This window comes from Notolepis coatsorum (assembly GCF_963971535.1).
Source record: "Notolepis coatsorum genome assembly, chromosome: 7".
NCBI lineage: Eukaryota > Metazoa > Chordata > Actinopteri > Aulopiformes > Paralepididae > Notolepis > Notolepis coatsorum.
Window position 1 is genome coordinate 175,628,594 of NC_140171.1, and position 21,101 is coordinate 175,649,694.

Consider the following 21,101-nt stretch of genomic DNA (forward strand, 5'->3'; position numbering starts at 1 on the left):
ATTGTGTAGATCTGTTTACAATAATTGTAATAATTTGATAACTGTGGGATTGCTTTCATTCCATAGTTTCTCTGTGCTTAAAATAATGATACTGTCTGTGACTAGAAGACCAGGCAAATGTATGTTAATTTTAACTCTGGGGGGGGGGGGGAATTGCCTTCCCCCTAGAAGATGTAGAAATGTGTGATCAATTCAACCCTGAGAGGCAGGCAGCCTGCCGCTCAGGGGATGAACTGTGTGATAACCCTTTTGTGGTTTACAGGAGGATCAAAGGGGGTATGGTTGCTTTAGAACTATGTCACGGGAAGCCACGAGGGATGGTAAAACCTGTTGTAGATGGGTGCAGTTGAAGCCAGATAGGGGACGTAGGGGTCAGAGGTGAAGTTTTAAGAGGGCAGTTGGAGGAAAGATAACAGATGGAGTTATTTTTACAACAGGAAAGGGGTTGTATAGTGACGATGCAGGATCAGAGGCTGTGTGAGGGTGATAGGATTACAGAACAGGAAGATGAGACAAAGTGCTAATTCAGGACACAGTTACAGAGTGTGAGCGGGAAAATTCGATAGGAGCGAGTTCAGATGCGGTTATTACATTGATTGGCTGACTATTTGATTAGAAGGAATAGTGTTAGATTCTCAGGACACTGGGTATGTTTTGGGAGTCTATCGTTGAGGGGGGTTCCCAGACTTCCTCTGGATGTTAGGTGTGAAAATACAGTGAGAGCTGTATAGTATAAGAAAGGAAAGTGTGAACTGAATTAGCCTGAAGTTGAGAGCAGGAAAATTGAGAGCAGAAGAGGAAGAGGACAACTAACAATTGTTTGTTAAGGATGTTGGTTGATTAACGAGTTGTATGAGAGGGAGTTTGAAAGTATTTGTTTATGATAGGTGTAATATATGTTGAATGAAAGTATGAGTTGAGTGGAACCAGGTTGAATGGTTTTTCTTTGTGGATGTTTGAACTAAGTAAATCTGTGGATGGTTGATTGATTGATTGATTGATTGAAAACTTTATTAACAGATTGCAGAATGGGTACAATACAGTACAGCTCAATACACACAATTGTTAAGGGGATGCAGACCAGAGAAAGACTTTCGTCTTGTTTACATCAGGGTCCCCCATTTTCAATTCATCAGGACATATATGACATACATGACATACAGATAGACAGTACTGCTACATCTATACATTTATGACATACCAGATTTGCAAATACAGTACTGTTTGTGATACAAGTGTGAGTGGGTTTGTCTGTGTGTCTTTTCATTTCAAAGCGGATTGAGGCTGTGAGATTAGAATGAAAGAGAGTATTTAGTTTCTTATTTTTTAAAGGGGGTGTGGTCATTTTGATTTGATTTCTTTCATTTGATTTGATTTCTTTTAAATGTTTTAAAAGGTTAAAATCACCACCTGGGTACTTAATGTATTAAATAAAAAAAAATTGATTTCTTTTCTTTCTAAGTCTTTACTTATGTGGACTGAATGTGTTGTATGAAAGTGATGAAGGAGCCTGGTGGGGGGAGACTGTGCTGAAAACGGAGGTGTTAGGTCACAGGGACAAAATTGCTTTGTTCCATTTGAGTGATGTGTGGAATGTGTGTGTGTGAGAGCCGCAACAGGAGTAATAGAGCGGAGTGGATGGTTTTATTTTTGTTATTTTTATTCCTTTAATGTTTTTAAATATGCGTGGATATTTCACAAGTGGGGATGCCACACAACAGATTGGTGTGTGTTTATTGAGATGTATGGCTTTGTTTAATTTCCTTTTCTTTTGTATTTAAACTATCTTTTCATGTTCTGGTGGGAGAGGACTGTGGCAGCTGGGAAACATCGGAACAGGATGTCTGAGAAGCTAAGTAGTTAATTTCACATTTGTGTGGATTTGTCAAAATGGCTTCTCTTGCAAGTATGTTAAATTGATGTGTAATCAGAATTTGCATCGTGCTTTGTCTCCTCACAGCTCAGTATGGGGGGGAATGCAGAACAGCCCAGGACACATGATCAATACATTACATTAGAAATACGACACGGTACAGTGAAATTTCAGTTTGTTTCCTGTTTCTTTTCAGTCCAATGGTGGTTAATTACCAAAAAGGGGGGAGGGGATTCTTGTATACATTTGCTCCCGCCTCTACAAAACCCCTGAAGGGGGGCCAGGTTGAACTTATGTGAACAGATGTGGTACACGGTTTGGGAAAAAGTCCAGGCTAAAAGAACCGTCTGTGAGTCTGATGACAGGTTGTCATGGGACAAAAAGATGACTAGACCTGAGGCATGTGACCTGGCCTGAAACATGGCTGCGGCTGTTAGCTGGCAAGCAAGGGAGGGGTGCGGAGCTGGTCTGAGGGCTGAGCAGAAACCATGTGGGCAAGATCCTCTGGGTAATGTGATATTTGGTTGGGCTGTGGGGAACAGGGAAGAGGACTAAACAGATACTGATGGTCTTTGTTTGTGCACATTTGATTTGATAGGACGCACAGACAGAGGGCGGATAGTTTGAAACACAATGCAGGGATGGTTAATGACATACACATATAAGTTTAGATGTTAGGATAGGTAGTAAAAAAAAATCTCCTTGGGTGATTTCTCTGCTTTCCCTGCCCGACTGGAGCTGTGACACGAGGAGGTACGGTTGTATGACCATGGTTGGTCATAAGGGGGGAGGATAGATGAGAAGCGCAATTGATGAATTATGCAAGTGTGATTGAACTATTTTAAGAAAAATTAGCAAGGAAAAATAATATTTAAGAGAACAAATATATTAAGAAAATATTGTGATACTAATGTATGTTTTCTCTCAACCAGATCATCTAAGAGTGTTGGAACAAACTTGTATATAGATTAAGAATACTGGGGTTTAAGGTGTGATTTTTAGATTAAATTTGTGATGTTTAGATACAATTTATTTTTAATTGTTTTTCAGCATATTCAAAGTTTTGGTTTAATAAAGTAGGCTGCTGGCTATGAGCCCTGAGGAGCAAAAGCCCATTGATGATATGTACCAAAGAATAATGAGAAAAAGAGAAAATTGAGAAAAATTGGAAAAATGTATGATTTTTATTTTTAATGTGAAAAATGTTGTATGGTTAGCCTGTATGAAATCAAGTCAATATACTGGTTTATGACAATATGGATTGTCAAAGGGAGGAATGTGGTATCATTGACTGGCATTTCATAACAAAAATTTGTGTATAATTAGAAAACCAAAATGCAAAAGTCTGGTGTGCCATAAGGAGTGATACTAGCGTGACAGGAAACAGGTAAAACCGTTTGAGCCCCTATGAAACCCCTGCTGTGTTGAACTGTATTCAGGAGACAGTCAACAAACCCCCATTAACTACTCAGTACACTAGAACAAAGGAACTGAAAAGTCACACCCAACTGGTAACAGATTTCAGCAGCAAAACAGCTGAACAGATTACAGGCAGAGAACAGTTGGTCTGATTACAGATCTGCCCTGCCTTTGAAAATGGCTCAAGGTTCATGAAAATGGTCACAAACAAGATCATATTAATTAAACTGACTTATTAGATAAAAGGTATTTGAATGTCATTTAAAATGTCAAACTGGTTATGAAGGTAATAGTGTCATTTCACTCCTAGTGTAAACCATATATAGAAAATAAGTCTCAATTACAAAGGTTTAGTCTAGTAAATCCACGTATCATGTTTAAAATATAGACAACTCCATTTTGGGATAATGCTGACTTCTTACATTAAAGGTACAAATTTAGAAAAGGTTCTAGTGTTAAAAACTGTTAAACTCATCAAGAGCCACAGACCCCCTGGACTGAGAAGACCACAGCCCAAACGAGGGGGCCATGGCCCCCCTGGGGCCACAGACCAGACCCGAGGAGTAAGACAGGTCCGCCCCCAGAAGACAAACCTGATTGGAACCCAAGAAACAGAAGAACGCCTGTTTTTAGAATCAAGAACCAATTGGAACAGAACGCCAAATATATAGAAATAACTGATTGGCTATGGATCAAGTCAACTTGTGACATCATTTTGAGTATATAAAGATGAGAACTCATTGTATAATTAGGCCAGACAGATACCCAAACCACAGGGGTTCTGCGCCTCCGCCTCTCCACCAGAGAATGCTGTTAGCCGTTTCATGTGGTAATACTGGTGTAATACTGTAATACTGGTGTAATACTGTAATACTGGTGTAATACTGGTGTAATACTGGTGTAATACTGGTGTAATACTGTAATACTGGTGTAATACTGGTGTAATACTGGTGTAATACTACTGGTGTAATACTACTGGTGTAATACTGGTGTAATACTGTAATACTGGTGTAATACTGGTGTAATACTACTGGTGTAATACTGGTGTAATACTGTAATACTGGTGTAATACTGTAATACTGGTGTAATACTGGTGTAATACTGTAATACTGGTGTAATACTGGTGTAATACTGTAATACTGTTGTAATACTGTAATACTGGTGTAATACTGGTGTAATACTGTTGTAATACTGTAATACTGGTGTAATACTGGTGTAATACTGTAATACTGGTGTAATACTGTAATACTGGTGTAATACTGGTGTAATACTGTAATACTGGTGTAATACTGTAATACTGGTGTAATACTGGTGTAATACTGTTGTAATACTGTAATACTGGTGTAAGGGGTCAGGGGTCAGCCTGTGTGACTCACCACTCTGGTACTGGGGTCAGGGCTCAGGGGTCAGGGGTCAGCCTGTGTGACTCACCACTCTGGTACTGGGGTCAGGGGTCAGGGGTCAGAGGTCAGCCTGTGTGACTCACCACTCTGGTACTGGGGTCAGGGCTCAGGGGTCAGCCTGTGTGACTCACCACTCTGGTACTGGGGTCAGGGGTCAGGGGTCAGCCTGTGTGACTCACCACTCTGGTACTGGGGTCAGGGGTCAGAGGTCAGCCTGTGTGACTCACCACTCTTCTGAACTCCAAACTCCTTTCCACTCAGAATGTGATGCAGCAGACTCTTCAGTTCAGAAGGACTCATGTTGACAAGACTGTCTGTAGCTTCCTGATCTGGGGGGGGGGGGGAGAGGGGAGAGAGAGAGAGAGGGAGAGAGAGGTAGACAGAGAGAGAGAGAGAGAGAGAGAGAGAGGGGGGGGGTAGAGAGAGAGAGAGAGAGAGAGAGAGAGAGAGAGAGAGAGAGAGAGAGAGAGAGAGAGAGAGAGAGAGAGAGAGAGAGAGAGAGAGAGAGAGAGAGAGAGAGAGAGAGAGGGAGGGGGGGTAGAGAGAGAGAGAGGGGGGGGAGAGAGAGGGGAGAGAGAGAGATAGAGAGAGAGAGAGAGAGAGAGAGAGAGAGAGAGAGAGAGAGAGAGAGAGAGAGAGAGAGAGAGAGAGAGAGAGAGAGAGAGAGAGAGAGAGAGAGAGAGAGGGGGGGGGGGGGAGAGAGAGAGAGAGAGACATAGAGAGACATAGAGAGAGTGGGAGAGTTCAGTTCAGTTCAGACTTTATTGTCCCTCAGGGGGACATTTGCTTTGCAGTAGTGGTAGAGACAACAACAACAACAACAAATAACACAACACAAGAAACATCACATCTTACAGAAATCCAACCAGGAAAAAGAAAAGGAAAATGAAAATGCATTACTGTTATTTTAAAGGAATAAGTGCATTTAGTGTCTTGGGGATGTACGAGCATTTTAATCTATTGCTCTTTAGCCTGGGGAGCCTATATCTCCTGCCCGAGGGGAGGGGGACAAACTCCTCCTCCAAGGAAAGCTGCTGGGTCCCAATTATCTTGCTGGCCATCTTGACTATGTTGGCCAGACTGTTTTTGTTCTGTATTGACAGGTTGCCATACTGGGCCCTATTCCCCATACCTGGTTCAACTAAGTCGATCAAAAGTCCCATTATCCAGATTCAATTAACCCGATGTTTGAATCCGGGCTTTCCCTGTTCCTCGAAGGCTGATTCAGTCTTGTTAATTTGAACCAGACTTGATACTCAGGATAATTGCGCGCGGCCGCCTCAGTTGAAAAGACAGCAGGTGTCGATCGCAGAAATCCTGATTTTTTAACGGCATTGATTGATTGATTGATTGATTGAAAACTTTATAACAGATTGCAGAATGGGTACAAGACAGTATGGCTCAATAGCCTCGCCGACAAGTTAAATGCATAATCTATAGGCTAATTTTAAGTCCCTCATTACCCCAATCAATCTGATTATATTTCTTTAAATGTGCCTGCTGGCAGTAGGCTTAATGGAATGAATAATCGAATGAGATCTTGCTAGCGAAAATAATTAGTTCAACTCTTTCAGAATAAGTAGATAAAAACAAGCCCAAAGAGTATCTAATTGACGAATGAATAGATACTTATGAGGATATCTGTACTGTATGTGCTTAGGTATCATGTACTATATAAATACATGGTTCCCAAAGTTTTCAAGGCGCAACCCCCGAAATTACGTGTCAGAGAGGCTTGGAGGCTATACAGTTTCACTATTAATCAGGTTTTAATCGGTTTCGGACATCATCCATACATGCATTGAATTGATTAACCTTTGGTTTATACCAGTGACACCAGTCATGTTAATCACCCTCTTGTTCATCATCAGATAACAGTGCTTGAACAGATAAATGCATTTTCTCAAATTCATTCATTAAAACGTCAAAAGCTTGCAATTGCTCATTAATTTTCTCAAGTCACGTCCACGTTATCAAATCCGTCAAACAGCGCATCTCCTCCTCAGACATTTTAATCCCAGTTACAATATCACAATAACATGTGAGTGACAGTGATACAATTCAACAATCCACATATTCAGATTCGTCGTAATTCACATCACAATCCATGCATAAAGACGCTTCAATTTATGCTTGAATGAAACACAATCCGGGCGCTGCGTTAAGCAAATACATAAACCGTGGAGAATATGAAACGAATCAGAGCCAAACGCCCGATAGGTTTCATTCATAAAAAATATCCCAGCGGGATTCACATTTGCAATGCTCTGCGTTATTAAAATAACCACATAGTGTGTATCGCGACTGCGAGCGCCGTATAGCTATGACGTGCATTATTTAGGACAAAGTAAATCCATAGGCTGAATATGATTTATTATCAGCATTTTAGGTCTATTATTTTACATTTCAAAAGCCCCCTCTAGAAAAACGAAGCACAAAAACATAATTCAGAATGGTATAATGGGATCTAGACTGTGAGGAAGGGAGCGAGGGCGTGGCCATGCAGGTTATCCAGCTAACTTAACCTAACCCTGCCCTCGACCAGGTTCAAACTTTTTGATATGTTGCCATAGTGATTTAGACAATCGCACGTCGGGGAACCGACAGATCAGGCTTAAGTCAAGTTATCCTGAAAATGATCCGGCTAACTCAGTTAGCCAGGTACGAGGAACAGGGCCCAGGAGACGATACAAAAGGTTAAAATGGACTCACCAAAAGAGTTGTAAAACAAAACCATAAGTGTTTTGTCCACATTAAAAGTGTTTAGTTTGCGCAGGAAGTAGAGTCTCTGCAGACCTTTTTTGCAGATTGCAGATGTATTCTGATTGTGGTTTAACTTCTTGTCAACTACTGTTCCTAGGTACTTGTAGTGATCAACCTTCTCAACAGGTGAGCCCTTCATTATGGTTGGGATAGTCGGGTGGGAGGTTTTTCTGAAGTCAATGTCCATCTCTTTAGTTTTTGTCACGTTTAACTTCAGGAAGTGGTTGTCACACCATTCTATAAAGTTGTCCACAATGGGCCCACGACCAACCTCTCCATCCTGAAGCAGACTGATTAAAACAGTGTCATCGGCAAACGTCAGTATTTGCCTGTCATCATGATTGCTCCTGCAGTCGTTTGTGTACAAAATGTACAATAATGGGGACAGGACACATCCCTGGACACAACCCCTAACTGCTCACCTCGCGTGGCTGTCGCCGGCGCCATGCTGTGAGGCAGACTTTGTAAAGCACTTTGGATAAAAGCGTTATGTAAATTACCATTTATAACAGAACAACAGTAGTGGGTGACAGTTAGTGTTGGGGTCTGTAAATACCTGAGCAGTTCAGGGACTGGGCCAGCTCTGTAAATACCTGAGCCGTTCAGGGACTGGGCCAGCTCTGTAAATACCTGAGCAGTTCAGGGACTGGGCCAGCTCTGTAAATACCTGAGCAGTTCAGGGACTGGCCCAGCTCTGTAAATACCTGAGCCGTTCAGGGACTGGGCCAGCTCTGTAAATACCTGAGCAGTTCAGGGACTGGGCCAGCTCTGTAAATACCTGAGCCGTTCAGGGACTGGGCCAGCTCTGTAAATACCTGAGCAGTACAGGGACTGGGCCAGCTCTGTAAATACCTGAGCAGTTCAGGGACTGGGCCAGCTCTGTAAATACCTGAGCAGTTCAGGGACTGGGCCAGCTCTGTAAATAGTAAATACCTGAGCAGTTCAGGGACTGGGCCAGCTCTGTAAATACCTGAGCAGTTCAGGGACTGGGCCAGCTCTGTAAATACCTGAGCAGTTCAGGGACTGGGCCAGCTCCGTGGCCATGACCTGGATGATGAGGCCGATCCTCAGCCGGAACATCTCGCTCAGCAGCGCCGGCTGGCTGCGGATGGTCATCGCCAGGAACACCATGATCTCCTGCAGGAAACAAACAGTATTGCTGACCAGAGTGACCACACCTCAGTTACTCAACTCACTGCTGACCAGAGTGACCACACCTCAGTTACTCAACTCACTGACCAGAGTGACCACACCTCAGTTAGTCAACTCACTGCTGACCAGAGTGACCACACCTCAGTTACTCAACTCACTGCTGACCAGAGTGACCACACCTCAGTTACTCAACTCACTGACCAGAGTGACCACACCTCAGTTACTCAACTCACTGACCAGAGTGACCACACCTCAGTTACTCAACTCACTGACCAGAGTGACCACACCTCAGTTACTCAACTCACTGACCAGAGTGACCACACCTCAGTTACTCAACTCACTGCTGACCAGAGTGACCACACCTCAGTTAGTCAACTCACTGACCACAGTGACCACACCTCAGTTAGTCAACTCACTGCTGACCAGAGTGACCACACCTCAGTTACTCAACTCACTGCTGACCAGAGTGACCACATCTCAGTTACTCAACTCACTGACCAGAGTGACCACACCTCAGTTAGTCAACTCACTGACCAGAGTGACCACACCTCAGTTACTGAACTCACTGACCAGAGTGACCACACCTCAGTTAGTCAACTCACTGCTGACCAGAGTGACCAGACCTCAGTTAGTCAACTCACTGCTGACCAGAGTGACCACACCTCAGTTAGTCAACTCACTGACCAGAGTGACCACACCTCAGTTAGTCAACTCACTGACCAGAGTGACCACACCTCAGTTAGTCAACTCACTGACCAGAGTGACCACATGTCAGTTAGTCAACTCACTGCTGACCAGAGTGACCACACCTCAGTTAGTCAACTCACTGACCAGAGTGACCACACCTCAGTTACTCAACTCACTGACCAGAGTGACCACACCTCAGTTAGTCAACTCACTGACCAGAGTGACCACACCTCAGTTACTCAACTCACTGACCAGAGTGACCACACCTCAGTTACTCAACTCACTGTTGACCAGAGTGACCACACCTCAGTTAGTCAACTCACTGACCAGAGTGACCACACCTCAGTTAGTCAACCCACTGACCAGAGTGACCACACCTCAGTTAGTCAACTCACTGACCAGAGTGACCACATCTCAGTTAGTCAACTCACTGACCAGAGTGACCACACCTCAGTTAGTCAACTCACTGACCAGAGTGACCACACCTCAGTTAGTCAACTCACTGACCAGAGTGACCACACCTCAGTTACTCAACTCACTGACCAGAGTGACCACACCTCAGTTAGTCAACTCACTGCTGACCAGAGTGACTACACCTCAGTTAGTCAACTCACTGACCAGAGTGACCACACCTCAGTTAGTCAACTCACTGACCAGAGTGACCACACCTCAGTTACTCAACTCGCTGCTGACCAGAGTGACCACACCTCAGTTACTCAACTCACTGACCAGAGTGACCACACCTCAGTTAGTCAACTCACTGACCAGAGTGACCACACCTCAGTTAGTCAACTCACTGACCAGAGTGACCACACCTCAGTTACTCAACTCACTGCTGACCAGAGTGACCACACCTCAGTTAGTCAACTCACTGACCAGAGTGACCACACCTCAGTTAGTCAACTCACTGACCAGAGTGACCACACCTCAGTTACTCAACACACTGACCAGAGTGACCACACCTCAGTTAGTCAACTCACTGACCAGAGTGACCACACCTCAGTTAGTCAACTCACTGACCAGAGTGACCACACCTCAGTTAGTCAACTCACTGACCAGAGTGACCACACCTCAGTTACTCAACTCACTGCTGACCAGAGTGACCACACCTCAGTTACTCAACTCACTGCTGACCAGAGTGACCACACCTCAGTTACTGAACTCACTGACCAGAGTGACCACACCTCAGTTACTGAACTCACTGACCAGAGTGACCACACCTCAGTTACTGAACTCACTGACCAGAGTGACCACACCTCAGTTACTGAACTCACTGACCAGAGTGACCACACCTCAGTTACTCAACTCACTGACCAGAGTGACCACACCTCAGTTAGTCAACTCACTGCTGACCAGAGTGACCACACCTCAGTTACTCAACTCACTGACCAGAGTGACCACACCTCAGTTACTCAACTCACTGACCAGAGTGACCACACCTCAGTTACTCAACTCACTGACCAGAGTGACCACACCTCAGTTAGTCAACTCACTGACCAGAGTGACCACACCTCAGTTACTCAACTCACTGCTGACCAGAGTGACCACACATCAGTTAGTCAACTCACTGACCAGAGTGACCACACCTCAGTTACTCAACTCACTGACCAGAGTGACCACACCTCAGTTACTCAACTCACTGACCAGAGTGACCACATCTCAGTTAGTCAACTCACTGACCAGAGTGACCACACCTCAGTTAGTCAACTCACTGACCAGAGTGACCACACCTCAGTTAGTCAACTCACTGACCAGAGTGACCTCGCCTCAGTTACTCAACTCACTGACCAGAGTGACCACACCTCAGTTAGTCAACTCACTGACCAGAGTGACCACACCTCAGTAACTCAACTCACTGACCAGAGTGACCACACCTCAGTTACTCAACTCACTGCTGACCAGAGTGACCACACCTCAGTTACATAACTCCAAAACTAAACATGTTAACCCTTTCACTACCACACTACAGAAGGTTAACCTTTCACTACCACACTACAGACGGTTAACCTTTCACTACCACACTACAGAAGGTTAACCCTTTCACTACCACACTACAGACGGTTAACCATTTCACTACCACACTACAGACGGTTAACCCTTTCACTACCACACTACAGACGGTTAACCCTTTCACTACCACACTACAGACGGTTAACCCTTTCACTACCACACTACAGACGGTTAACCCTTTCACTACCACACTACAGAATGTTAACCCTTTCACTACCCCACTACAGAATGTTAACCTTTCACTACCACACTACAGACGGTTAACCCTTTCACTACCACACTACATAACGTTAACCCTTTCACTACCACACTACAGAAGGTTAACCTTTCACTACCACACTACAGAAGGTTAACCCGTTCACTACCACACTACAGACGGTTAACCCTTTCACTACCACACTACAGGCGGTTAACCCTTTTACTACCACACTACAGATGGTTAACCCTTTCACTACCACACTACAGAAGGTTAACCCTTTCACTACCACACTACAGAATGTTAACCTTTCACTACCACACTACAGACGGTTAACCCTTTCACTACCACACTACAGAAGGTTAACCCTTTCACTACCACACTACAGAAGGTTAACCCTTTCACTACCACACTACAGACGGTTAACCCTTTAACTACCACACTACCGACAGTTAACCCTTTCACTACCACACTATAGACGGTTAACCCTTTCACTACCACACTACAGAAGGTTAACCCTTTCACTACCACATTACAGAAGGTTAACCCTTTCACTACCACACTACAGAAGGTTAACCCTTTCACTACCACACTACATAACGTTAACCCTTTCACTACCACACTACAGAATGTTAACCCTTTCACTACCACACTACAGACAGTTAACCCTTTCACTACCACACTACATAATGTTAACCTTTCACTACCACACTACAGACGGTTAACCTTTCACTACCACACTACATATGGTTAACCCTTTCACTACCACACTACAGATGGTTAACCCTTTCACTACCACACTACAGACGGTTAACCCTTTCACTACCACACTACAGATGGTTAACCTGTCACTACCACACTACAGAAGGTTAACCCTTTCACTACCACACTACAGACAGTTAACCCTTTCACTACCACATTACATAAGGTTAACCCTTTCACTACCACACTAAAGACAGTTAACCCTTTCACTACCACACTACAGACAGTTAACCCTTTCACTACCACACTACATACGGTTAACCCTTTCACTACCACACTACATCCGCGGAGCTAATGATGCTAATGATGGAGCATCGCCGTCGGTTGTGTGATAGTAAAGGGCTAACCTTCTGTATTGTCACAGTGAAAGGGTTAACCTTCTGTTGCGTGGCAGTGGAAGGGTTAAATGGAAACCATGGCCAATGAGCTGGTGGCATAAAAAAAAGTCCAATTTACCTGAGTGAGAATGGAGATAGTGAGGTTGTTAGCGCTGGCCTCATCTATCAGGCTCACCAGCTGGTCTGGAGGAATCGGGCTGGAAATAATCACATTCAATAACTGCAGTCAATGATACTCTATGGACTATTTATTTAACCTGGCAGGTTCCTCTTTTTGTACAAATCCTTTATTATTTTTAGATTTGCGACTAGGATTGTGGAGTAGCGCCTCTCTTCTTGAACAGAACAAAGGCCAATCTGGTAATCAAGCTCGTTAGGGACAAAGGCCAATCTGGTAATCAAGCTCGTTAGGGACAAAGGCCAATCTGGTAATCAAGCTTGTTAGGGACAAAGGCCAATCTGGTAATCAAGCTCGTTAGGGACAAAGGCCAATCTGGTAATCAAGCTCGTCAGGGACAAAGGCCAATCTGGTAATCAAGCTCGTTAGGGACAAAGGCCAATCTGGTAATCAAGCTCGTTAGGGACAAAGGCCAATCTGGTAATCAAGCTTGTTAGGGACAAAGGCCAATCTGGTAATCAAGCTCTAGGGACAAAGGCCAATCTGGTAATCAAGCTCGTTAGGGACAAAGGCCAATCTGGTAATCAAGCTCGTTAGGGACAAAGGCCAATCTGGTAATCAAGCTCGTTAGGGACAAAGGCCAATCTGGTAATCAAGCTCGTTAGGGACAAAGGCCAATCTGGTAATCAAGCTCGTTAGGGACAAAGGCCAATCTGGTAATCAAGCTCGTTAGGGACAAAGGCCAATCTGGTAATCAAGCTCGTTAGGGACAAAGGCCAATCTGGTAATCAAGCTCTAGGGACAAAGGCCAATCTGGTAATCAAGCTCGTTAGGGACAAAGGCCAATCTGGTAATCAAGCTCGTTAGGGACAAAGGCCAATCTGGTAATCAAGCTCGTTAGGGACAAAGGCCAATCTGGTAATCAAGCTCGTTAGGGACAAAGGCCAATCTGGTAATCAAGCTCGTTAGGGACAAAGGCCAATCTGGTAATCAAGCTCGTTAGGGACAACGGCTCAGATTGTTACCACGTAGCTATACTGTCTGTAAAAAATAATAACGTTTTGAACATCTGACGACCTGTCTTGTGTGTTCAGTTACCTTCACCTAGTCTTTCTGACGACCTGTCTGTGTGTTCAGTTACCTTCACCTAGTCTTTCTGACGACCTGTCTGTGTGTTCAGTTACCTTCACCTAGTCTTTCTGACCTGTCTGTGTTCAGTTACTTTCTGACGACCTACCTCTACTGTTCACTCATCTCACCATCAGTTATTGTGTTGAAGTATGGGGGAATACTTATGGGACCAATATAAAACCATTATATATACTACAGAAGAGGGCTGTAAGAATCACACATAAAGTGAGTTATCGAGAACACACAAATACATTATTTATTAAATCTAGAATAATTAAACTTGAAGACATGGTTAAGTTTCAAACAATGTTAATTATGTTTAGGGCAAGAAATGGTATAAATTATTATTTGTGTAAATTAGGTTGTACGCCGACCATTAAGTAAATACTTGTTTAGTTTAGGGATAAGGGGCAGGTAACTATAAGATTTCTTCTTCTTCCTGCTCCTTTTGTCCATGGAATGATATTTATGATTGTGTAATCTGAAGAAACTATGATTGTATGATTCAATGTGGCAAATAAAAACTCTGAACTGAACTGAACTGAACTGAACTGAACCTGTCTGTGTTCAGTTACCTTCACCTAGTCAGGAGTGCATGTATGTGTGTGTCTGTGTGTGTGTGTGTGTGTGTGTGTGTGTGTGTGTGTGTGTGTGTGTGTGTGTGTGTGTATAATGAGTGCATGTATGTGTGTGTGTGTGTGTGTGTGTGTGTTTGTGTATAATGAGTGCATGTATGTGTGTGTGTGTGTGTGTGTGTGTGTGTGTGTGTGTGTGTGTGTGTGTGTGTGTGTGTGTGTGTGTGTGTGTGTGTGTGTGTGTGTGTGAGAGAGATGTGCATTGAGACAGATGGATGAAGGGGCCTAATCCTCAACCTTATGACTTAAAGGATAATGCCGGTGAAATAAAATATTTAGTTTATTGTCAACATAGCCAACGGAAAGACCAAAACCTACAAGGCATTTCTTCTACTTACAAATAGTGTGAGTCTAGCCAACACCATATTATAGATAGGCAGATAAGCAATTCGATTTAATTAGCTGTCCTTTTTGGAGCCAGGTACACTAACTATCTAAAGTATTTTTTGGGATGTAGGGTAGCCAATCAGGGAAGGGAATAATGCATTTTAAATCTGGTATGTGCTACACCCACCAAACACAGCCGGTGCAATACAGAGACAAATGAGGCGCTGGAAAATAATTAATTCGAATTAGATTTAGATTTAGACTAGTTTCTTATTCAATTAATAAACATGTTCCACAGATTCAACCTTTTAACGCACTGAACTCACGCAGTGATGGTCCTCTCTCTGGGCTCTGGGGGCAGGCCGACCGTCAGGTGCTTCTGGTGCGCCAGCAGGTCTGAGCACGCCTGGAGAGACAACAACAACAACACACAGGAGACAACACAGCTGTAAACAACAACAACAACAATAACACACAGGAGACAACACAGCTGTAAACAACAACAACAACAATAACACACAGGAGACAACACAGCTGTAAACAACAACAACAACACACAGGAACCAACACAGCTGTAAACAACAACAACACACAGGAGACAACACAGCTGTAAACAACAACAACAATAACACACACACACAGGAAACAACACAGCTATAACCAACAACAACAATAACACACAGGAAACAACACAGCTATAAACAACAACAACAACAACAACAACAATAACACACAGGAAACAACACAGCTATAAACAACAACAACAACAACAACAACAACAACAACAACAATAACACACACAGGAAACAACACAGCTATAACCAACAACAACAATAACACACAGGAAACAACACAGCTATAAACAACAACAACAATAACACACAGGAAACAACACAGCTATAAACAACAACAACAACAACAACAACAACAACAACAACAACAACAACAACAATAACACACAGGAAACAACACAGCTATAAACAACAACAACAACAATAACACACACAGGAAACAACACAGCTATAAACAACAACAACAACAACAACAATAACACACACAGGAAACAACACAGCTATAAACAACAACAATAACACACACAGGAAACAACACAGCTGTAAACAACAACAACACACACATGAAACAACACAGCTATAAACAACAACAACAACAACAACAACAACAACAACAACAACAACAATAACACACACAGGAAACAACACAGCTGTAAACAACAACAACAACAACAATAACACACACAGGAAACAACACAGCTATAAACAACAACAACAACAACAACAATAACACACACAGGAGACAACACAGCTGTAAACAACAACAACAACAACAACAACAACAATAACACACACAGGAAACAACACAGCTATAAACAATAACAACAATAACACACACAGGAAACAACACAGCTATAAACAACAACAATAACACACAGGAAACAACACAGCTATAAACAACAACAACAACAACAACAACAATAACACACAGGAAACAACACAGCTATAAACAACAACAACAACAACAACAACAACAACAATAACACACAGGACACAACACAGCTATAGACAACAACAATAACACACACAGGAAACAACACAGCTATAAACAACAACAACAATAACACACACAGGAAACAACACAGCTATAAACAACAACAATAAAACACACAGGAAACAACACAGCTGTAAACAACAACAACAACAACAACACACACAGGAAACAACACAGCTATAAACAACAACAATAACACACAGGAAACAACACAACTATAAACAACAACAACAACAACAACAACAACAACAACAACAACAACAACACACACAGGAAACAACACAGCTATAAACAACAACAACAACAACAACAACAACAACAACAACAACAACAACAACAACAACAACAACAACAACGACAACAACAACAACGACAACAACAATAACACACACAGGAAACAACACAGCTGTAAACAACAACAACAACAATAACACACACAGGAAACAACACAGCTATAAACAATAACAACAATAATACACAGGAGACAACACAGCTGTAAACAACAACAACAATAACACACACACACAGGAAACAACACAGCTATAACCAACAACAACAATAACACACAGGAAACAACACAGCTATAAACAACAACAACAACAACAACAACAACAACAACAACAACAACAACAACAACAACAACAATAACACACAGGAAACAACACAGCTATAAACAACAACAACAACAACAACAATAACACACACAGGAAACAACACAGCTATAACCAACAACAACAATAACACACAGGAAACAACACAGCTGTAAACAACAACAACAATAACACACAGGAAACAACACAGCTATAAACAACAACAACAACAACAACAACAACAACAACAACAACAACAACAACAATAACACACAGGAAACAACACAGCTATAAACAACAACAACAATAACACACACAGGAAACAACACAGCTATAAACAACAACAATAAAACACACAGGAAACAACACAGCTGTAAACAACAACAACAACAACAACACACACAGGAAACAACACAGCTATAAACAACAACAATAACACACAGGAAACAACACAACTATAAACAACAACAACAACAACAACAACAACAACAACAACAATAACACACACAGGAAACAACACAGCTATAAACAACAACAACAACAACAACAACAACAACAACAACAACAACAATAATAACACACACAGGAAACAACACAGCTGTAAACAACAACAACAACAACAACAACAACACACACAGGAAACAACACAGCTATAAACAATAACAACAATAACACACAGGAAACAACACAGCTATAAACAACAACAATAACACACAGGAAACAACACAGCTATAAACAACAACAACAATAACACACAGGAAACAACACAGCTATAAACAACAACAACAACAACAACAACAACAACAACAACAACAACAACAACAACAACAACAACAACAACAACACACAGGAAACAACACAGCTATAAACAACAACAACAATAACACACACAGGAAACAACACAGCTATAAACAACAACAACAATAACACACACAGGAAACAACACAGCTATAAACAACAACAACAACAATAACACACACAGGAAACAACACAGCTATAAACAACAACAACAACAATAACACACACAGGAAACAACACAGCTGTAAACAACAACAATAACACACAGGAAACAACACAGCTATAAACAACAACAACAACAACAACAACAACAACAACAACACACACGAAACAACACAGCTAACAACAACAACAACAACAACAACAACAACAACAACAACAATAACACACACAGGAAACAACACAGCTATAAACAACAACAATAACACACAGGAAACAACACAGCTATAAACAACAACAACAACAACACACACAGGAAACAACACAGCTAACAACAACAACAACAACAACAACAACAACAACAACAATAACACACACAGGAAACAACACAGCTATAAACAACAACAACAACAACAACAACAACAACAACAACAACAACAACAACAACAACAACAACAACAACAACAACAACAACAATAACACACACAGGAAACAACACAGCTATAAACAACAACAATAACACACAGGAAACAACACAGCTATAAACAACAACAACAATAACACACACAGGAAACAACAGCTGGTACAGACAGGAGCTCGGCCCTGTGGCCCCTCAGTCAGCTGGTACAGACAGGAGCTCGGCCCTGTGGCCCCTCAGTCAGCTGGTACAGACAGGAGCTCTGTGGCCCCTCAGTCAGCTGGTACAGACAGGAGCTCTGTGGCCCCTCAGTCAGCTGGTACAGACAGGAGCTCGGCCCTGTGGCCCCTCAGTCAGCTGGTACAGACAGGAGCTCTGTGGCCCCTCAGTCAGCTGGTACAGACAGGAGCTTGGCTCTGTGGCCCTCAGTCAGCTGGTACAGACAGGAGCTCTGTGGCCCTCAGTCAGCTGGTACAGACAGGAGCTTGGCTCTGTGGCCCTCAGTCAGCTGGTACAGACAGGAGCTCTGTGGCCCCTCAGTCAGCTGGTACAGACAGGAGCTCTGTGGCCCTCAGTCAGCTGGTACAGACAGGAGCCCTGTGGCCCCTCAGTCAGCTGGTACAGACAGGAGCTCTGTGGCCCCTCAGTCAGCTGGTACAGACAGGAGCTCTGTGGCCCCTCAGTCAGCTGGTACAGACAGGAGCTCTGTGGCCCCTCAGTCAGCTGGTACAGACAGGAGCTCTGTGGCCCCTCAGTCAGCTGGTACAGACAGGAGCTCTGTGGCCCCTCAGTCAGCTGGTACAGACAGGAGCTCTGTGGCCCCTCAGTCAGCTGGTACAGACAGGAGCTCTGTGGCCCTCAGTCAGCTGGTACAGACAGGAGCTCTGTGGCCCCTCAGTCAGCTGGTACAGACAGGAGCTCTGTGGCCCCTCAGTCAGCTGGTACAGACAGGAGCTCTGTGGCCCTCAGTCAGCTGGTACAGACAGGAGCTCGGCCCTGTGGCCCCTCAGTCAGCTGGTAAAGACAGGAGCTCTGTGGCCCCTCAGTCAGCTGGTACAGACAGGAGCTTGGCTCTGTGGCCCTCAGTCAGCTGGTACAGACAGGAGCTCTGTGGCCCTCAGTCAGCTGGTACAGACAGGAGCTCTGTGGCCCTCAGTCAGCTGGTACAGACAGGAGCCCTGTGGCCCCTCAGTCAGCTGGTACAGACAGGAGCTCTGTGGCCCCTCAGTCAGCAGGTACAGACAGGAGCTCTGTGGCCCCTCAGTCAGCTGGTACAGACAGGAGCTCTGTGGCCCTCAGTCAGCTGGTACAGACAGGAGCTTGGCTCTGTGGCCCTCAGTCAGCTGGTACAGACAGGAGCCCTGTGGCCCTCAGTCAGCTGGTACAGACAGGAGCTCTGTGGCCCTCAGTCAGCTGGTACAGACAGGAGCTCTGTGGCCCCTCAGTCAGCTGGTACAGACAGGAGCTCTGTGGCCCCTCAGTCAGCTGGTACAGACAGGAGCCCTGTGGCCCCTCAGTCAGCTGGTACAGACAGGAGCTCTGTGGCCCCTCAGTCAGCTGGTACAGACAGGAGCTCGGCCCTGTGGCCCTCAGTCAGCTGGTACAGACAGGAGCTCTGTGGCCCTCAGTCAGCTGGTACAGACAGGAGCTCTGTGGCCCCTCAGTCAGCTGGTACAGACAGGAGCTCTGTGGCCCCTCAGTCAGCTGGTACAGACAGGAGCTCTGTGGCCCCTCAGTCAGCTGGTACAGACAGGAGCTCTGTGGCCCCTCAGTCAGCTGGTACAGACAGGAGCTCGGCCCTGTGGCCCTCAGTCAGCTGGTACAGACAGGAGCTCTGTGGCCCTCAGTCAGCTGGTACAGACAGGAGCCCTGTGGCCCTCAGTCAGCTGGTACAGACAGGAGCTCGGCCCTGTGGCCCCTCAAGGCCACGCTTCAACAGATAGGAGTGCGTCACCTCGTGTGTAGAGCTATAACTATATTCTATAGCTGGACGCGGCCGGTATTGCACTTTGGCGATCTCAGACTCATTCCCTATGGTAACACCCAGGGCCGCCTCAGCGGGTGTGCGAGCAGTGCGGTCGCACAGGGCCTCGCGGGAAGGGGGGCCTTGCAAAAAAAAAAAATATATATATATATATATATTATTATTATTTTATTTTTTATTTTTTATTATTATTATAATTTTTTTTATTTTTTGCGAGGCCCCCCTTCCCGCGAGGCCCTTTCTCATCACAGACCTAAAATCTAGTTTTGCTTATATGCTTATATATTTCATATTAGACACGTTTTGTAGAATGTGTCTGACTTGTCCCGGGCTCTGCAGATATACTATTGGAGCTCTGTGGCTCTGCAGATATACTATTGGAGCTCTGTGGCTCTGCAGATACACTATTGGAGCTCTGCGGCTCTGCAGCAGATATACTATTGGTTTCAACGAGGGGAGGGGTTACAGGTAAGGTACAGTCGGCCGGCATGCGTCTGACAATTTCCACGGGAGCGCGTGCAGCATTGGAGGTTATGCCAAGATGAAGAGGACGGTCGTTCGGCAGATGAACTTCGTCAACTCCACGGTTGTCTCCTTCCTCTTGGACATTTGGTGAGTTTTTAATGCACTCTATTCTATTCCCGCCGTGGATCTCTCTCTGTCTCTTTTTCAATTCAATTAAAATAGCTAGCAATTCCTAGCTGGCTGGCTAACTAACGTAGCTAACGTTCTGTGGGCCAGCGTCAGTAGCTGGCTGGCTAATTATCTTTGC

At 44.0% G+C, this 21,101-nt stretch overlaps 1 protein-coding gene across 1 annotated transcript in view; it reads right to left on the reverse strand.

Moving 5' to 3' along the window:
* The window catches only part of LOC311231846 (phosphorylase b kinase regulatory subunit alpha, skeletal muscle isoform-like), a gene marked incomplete at both ends in the record, with an annotated part of 218,579 nt that overhangs the window by 58,034 nt on the left and 139,444 nt on the right, over nt 1-21,101 (reverse strand). Inside the window, 5 exons of the mRNA XM_084318467.1 lie at nt 4,923-5,024; nt 8,089-8,115; nt 8,466-8,595; nt 12,722-12,800; nt 15,141-15,220. Coding sequence (XP_084174593.1) covers nt 4,923-5,024; nt 8,089-8,115; nt 8,466-8,595; nt 12,722-12,800; nt 15,141-15,220 — 418 coding nt within the window. The remainder of the gene's footprint in view (nt 1-4,922; nt 5,025-8,088; nt 8,116-8,465; nt 8,596-12,721; nt 12,801-15,140; nt 15,221-21,101) is intronic.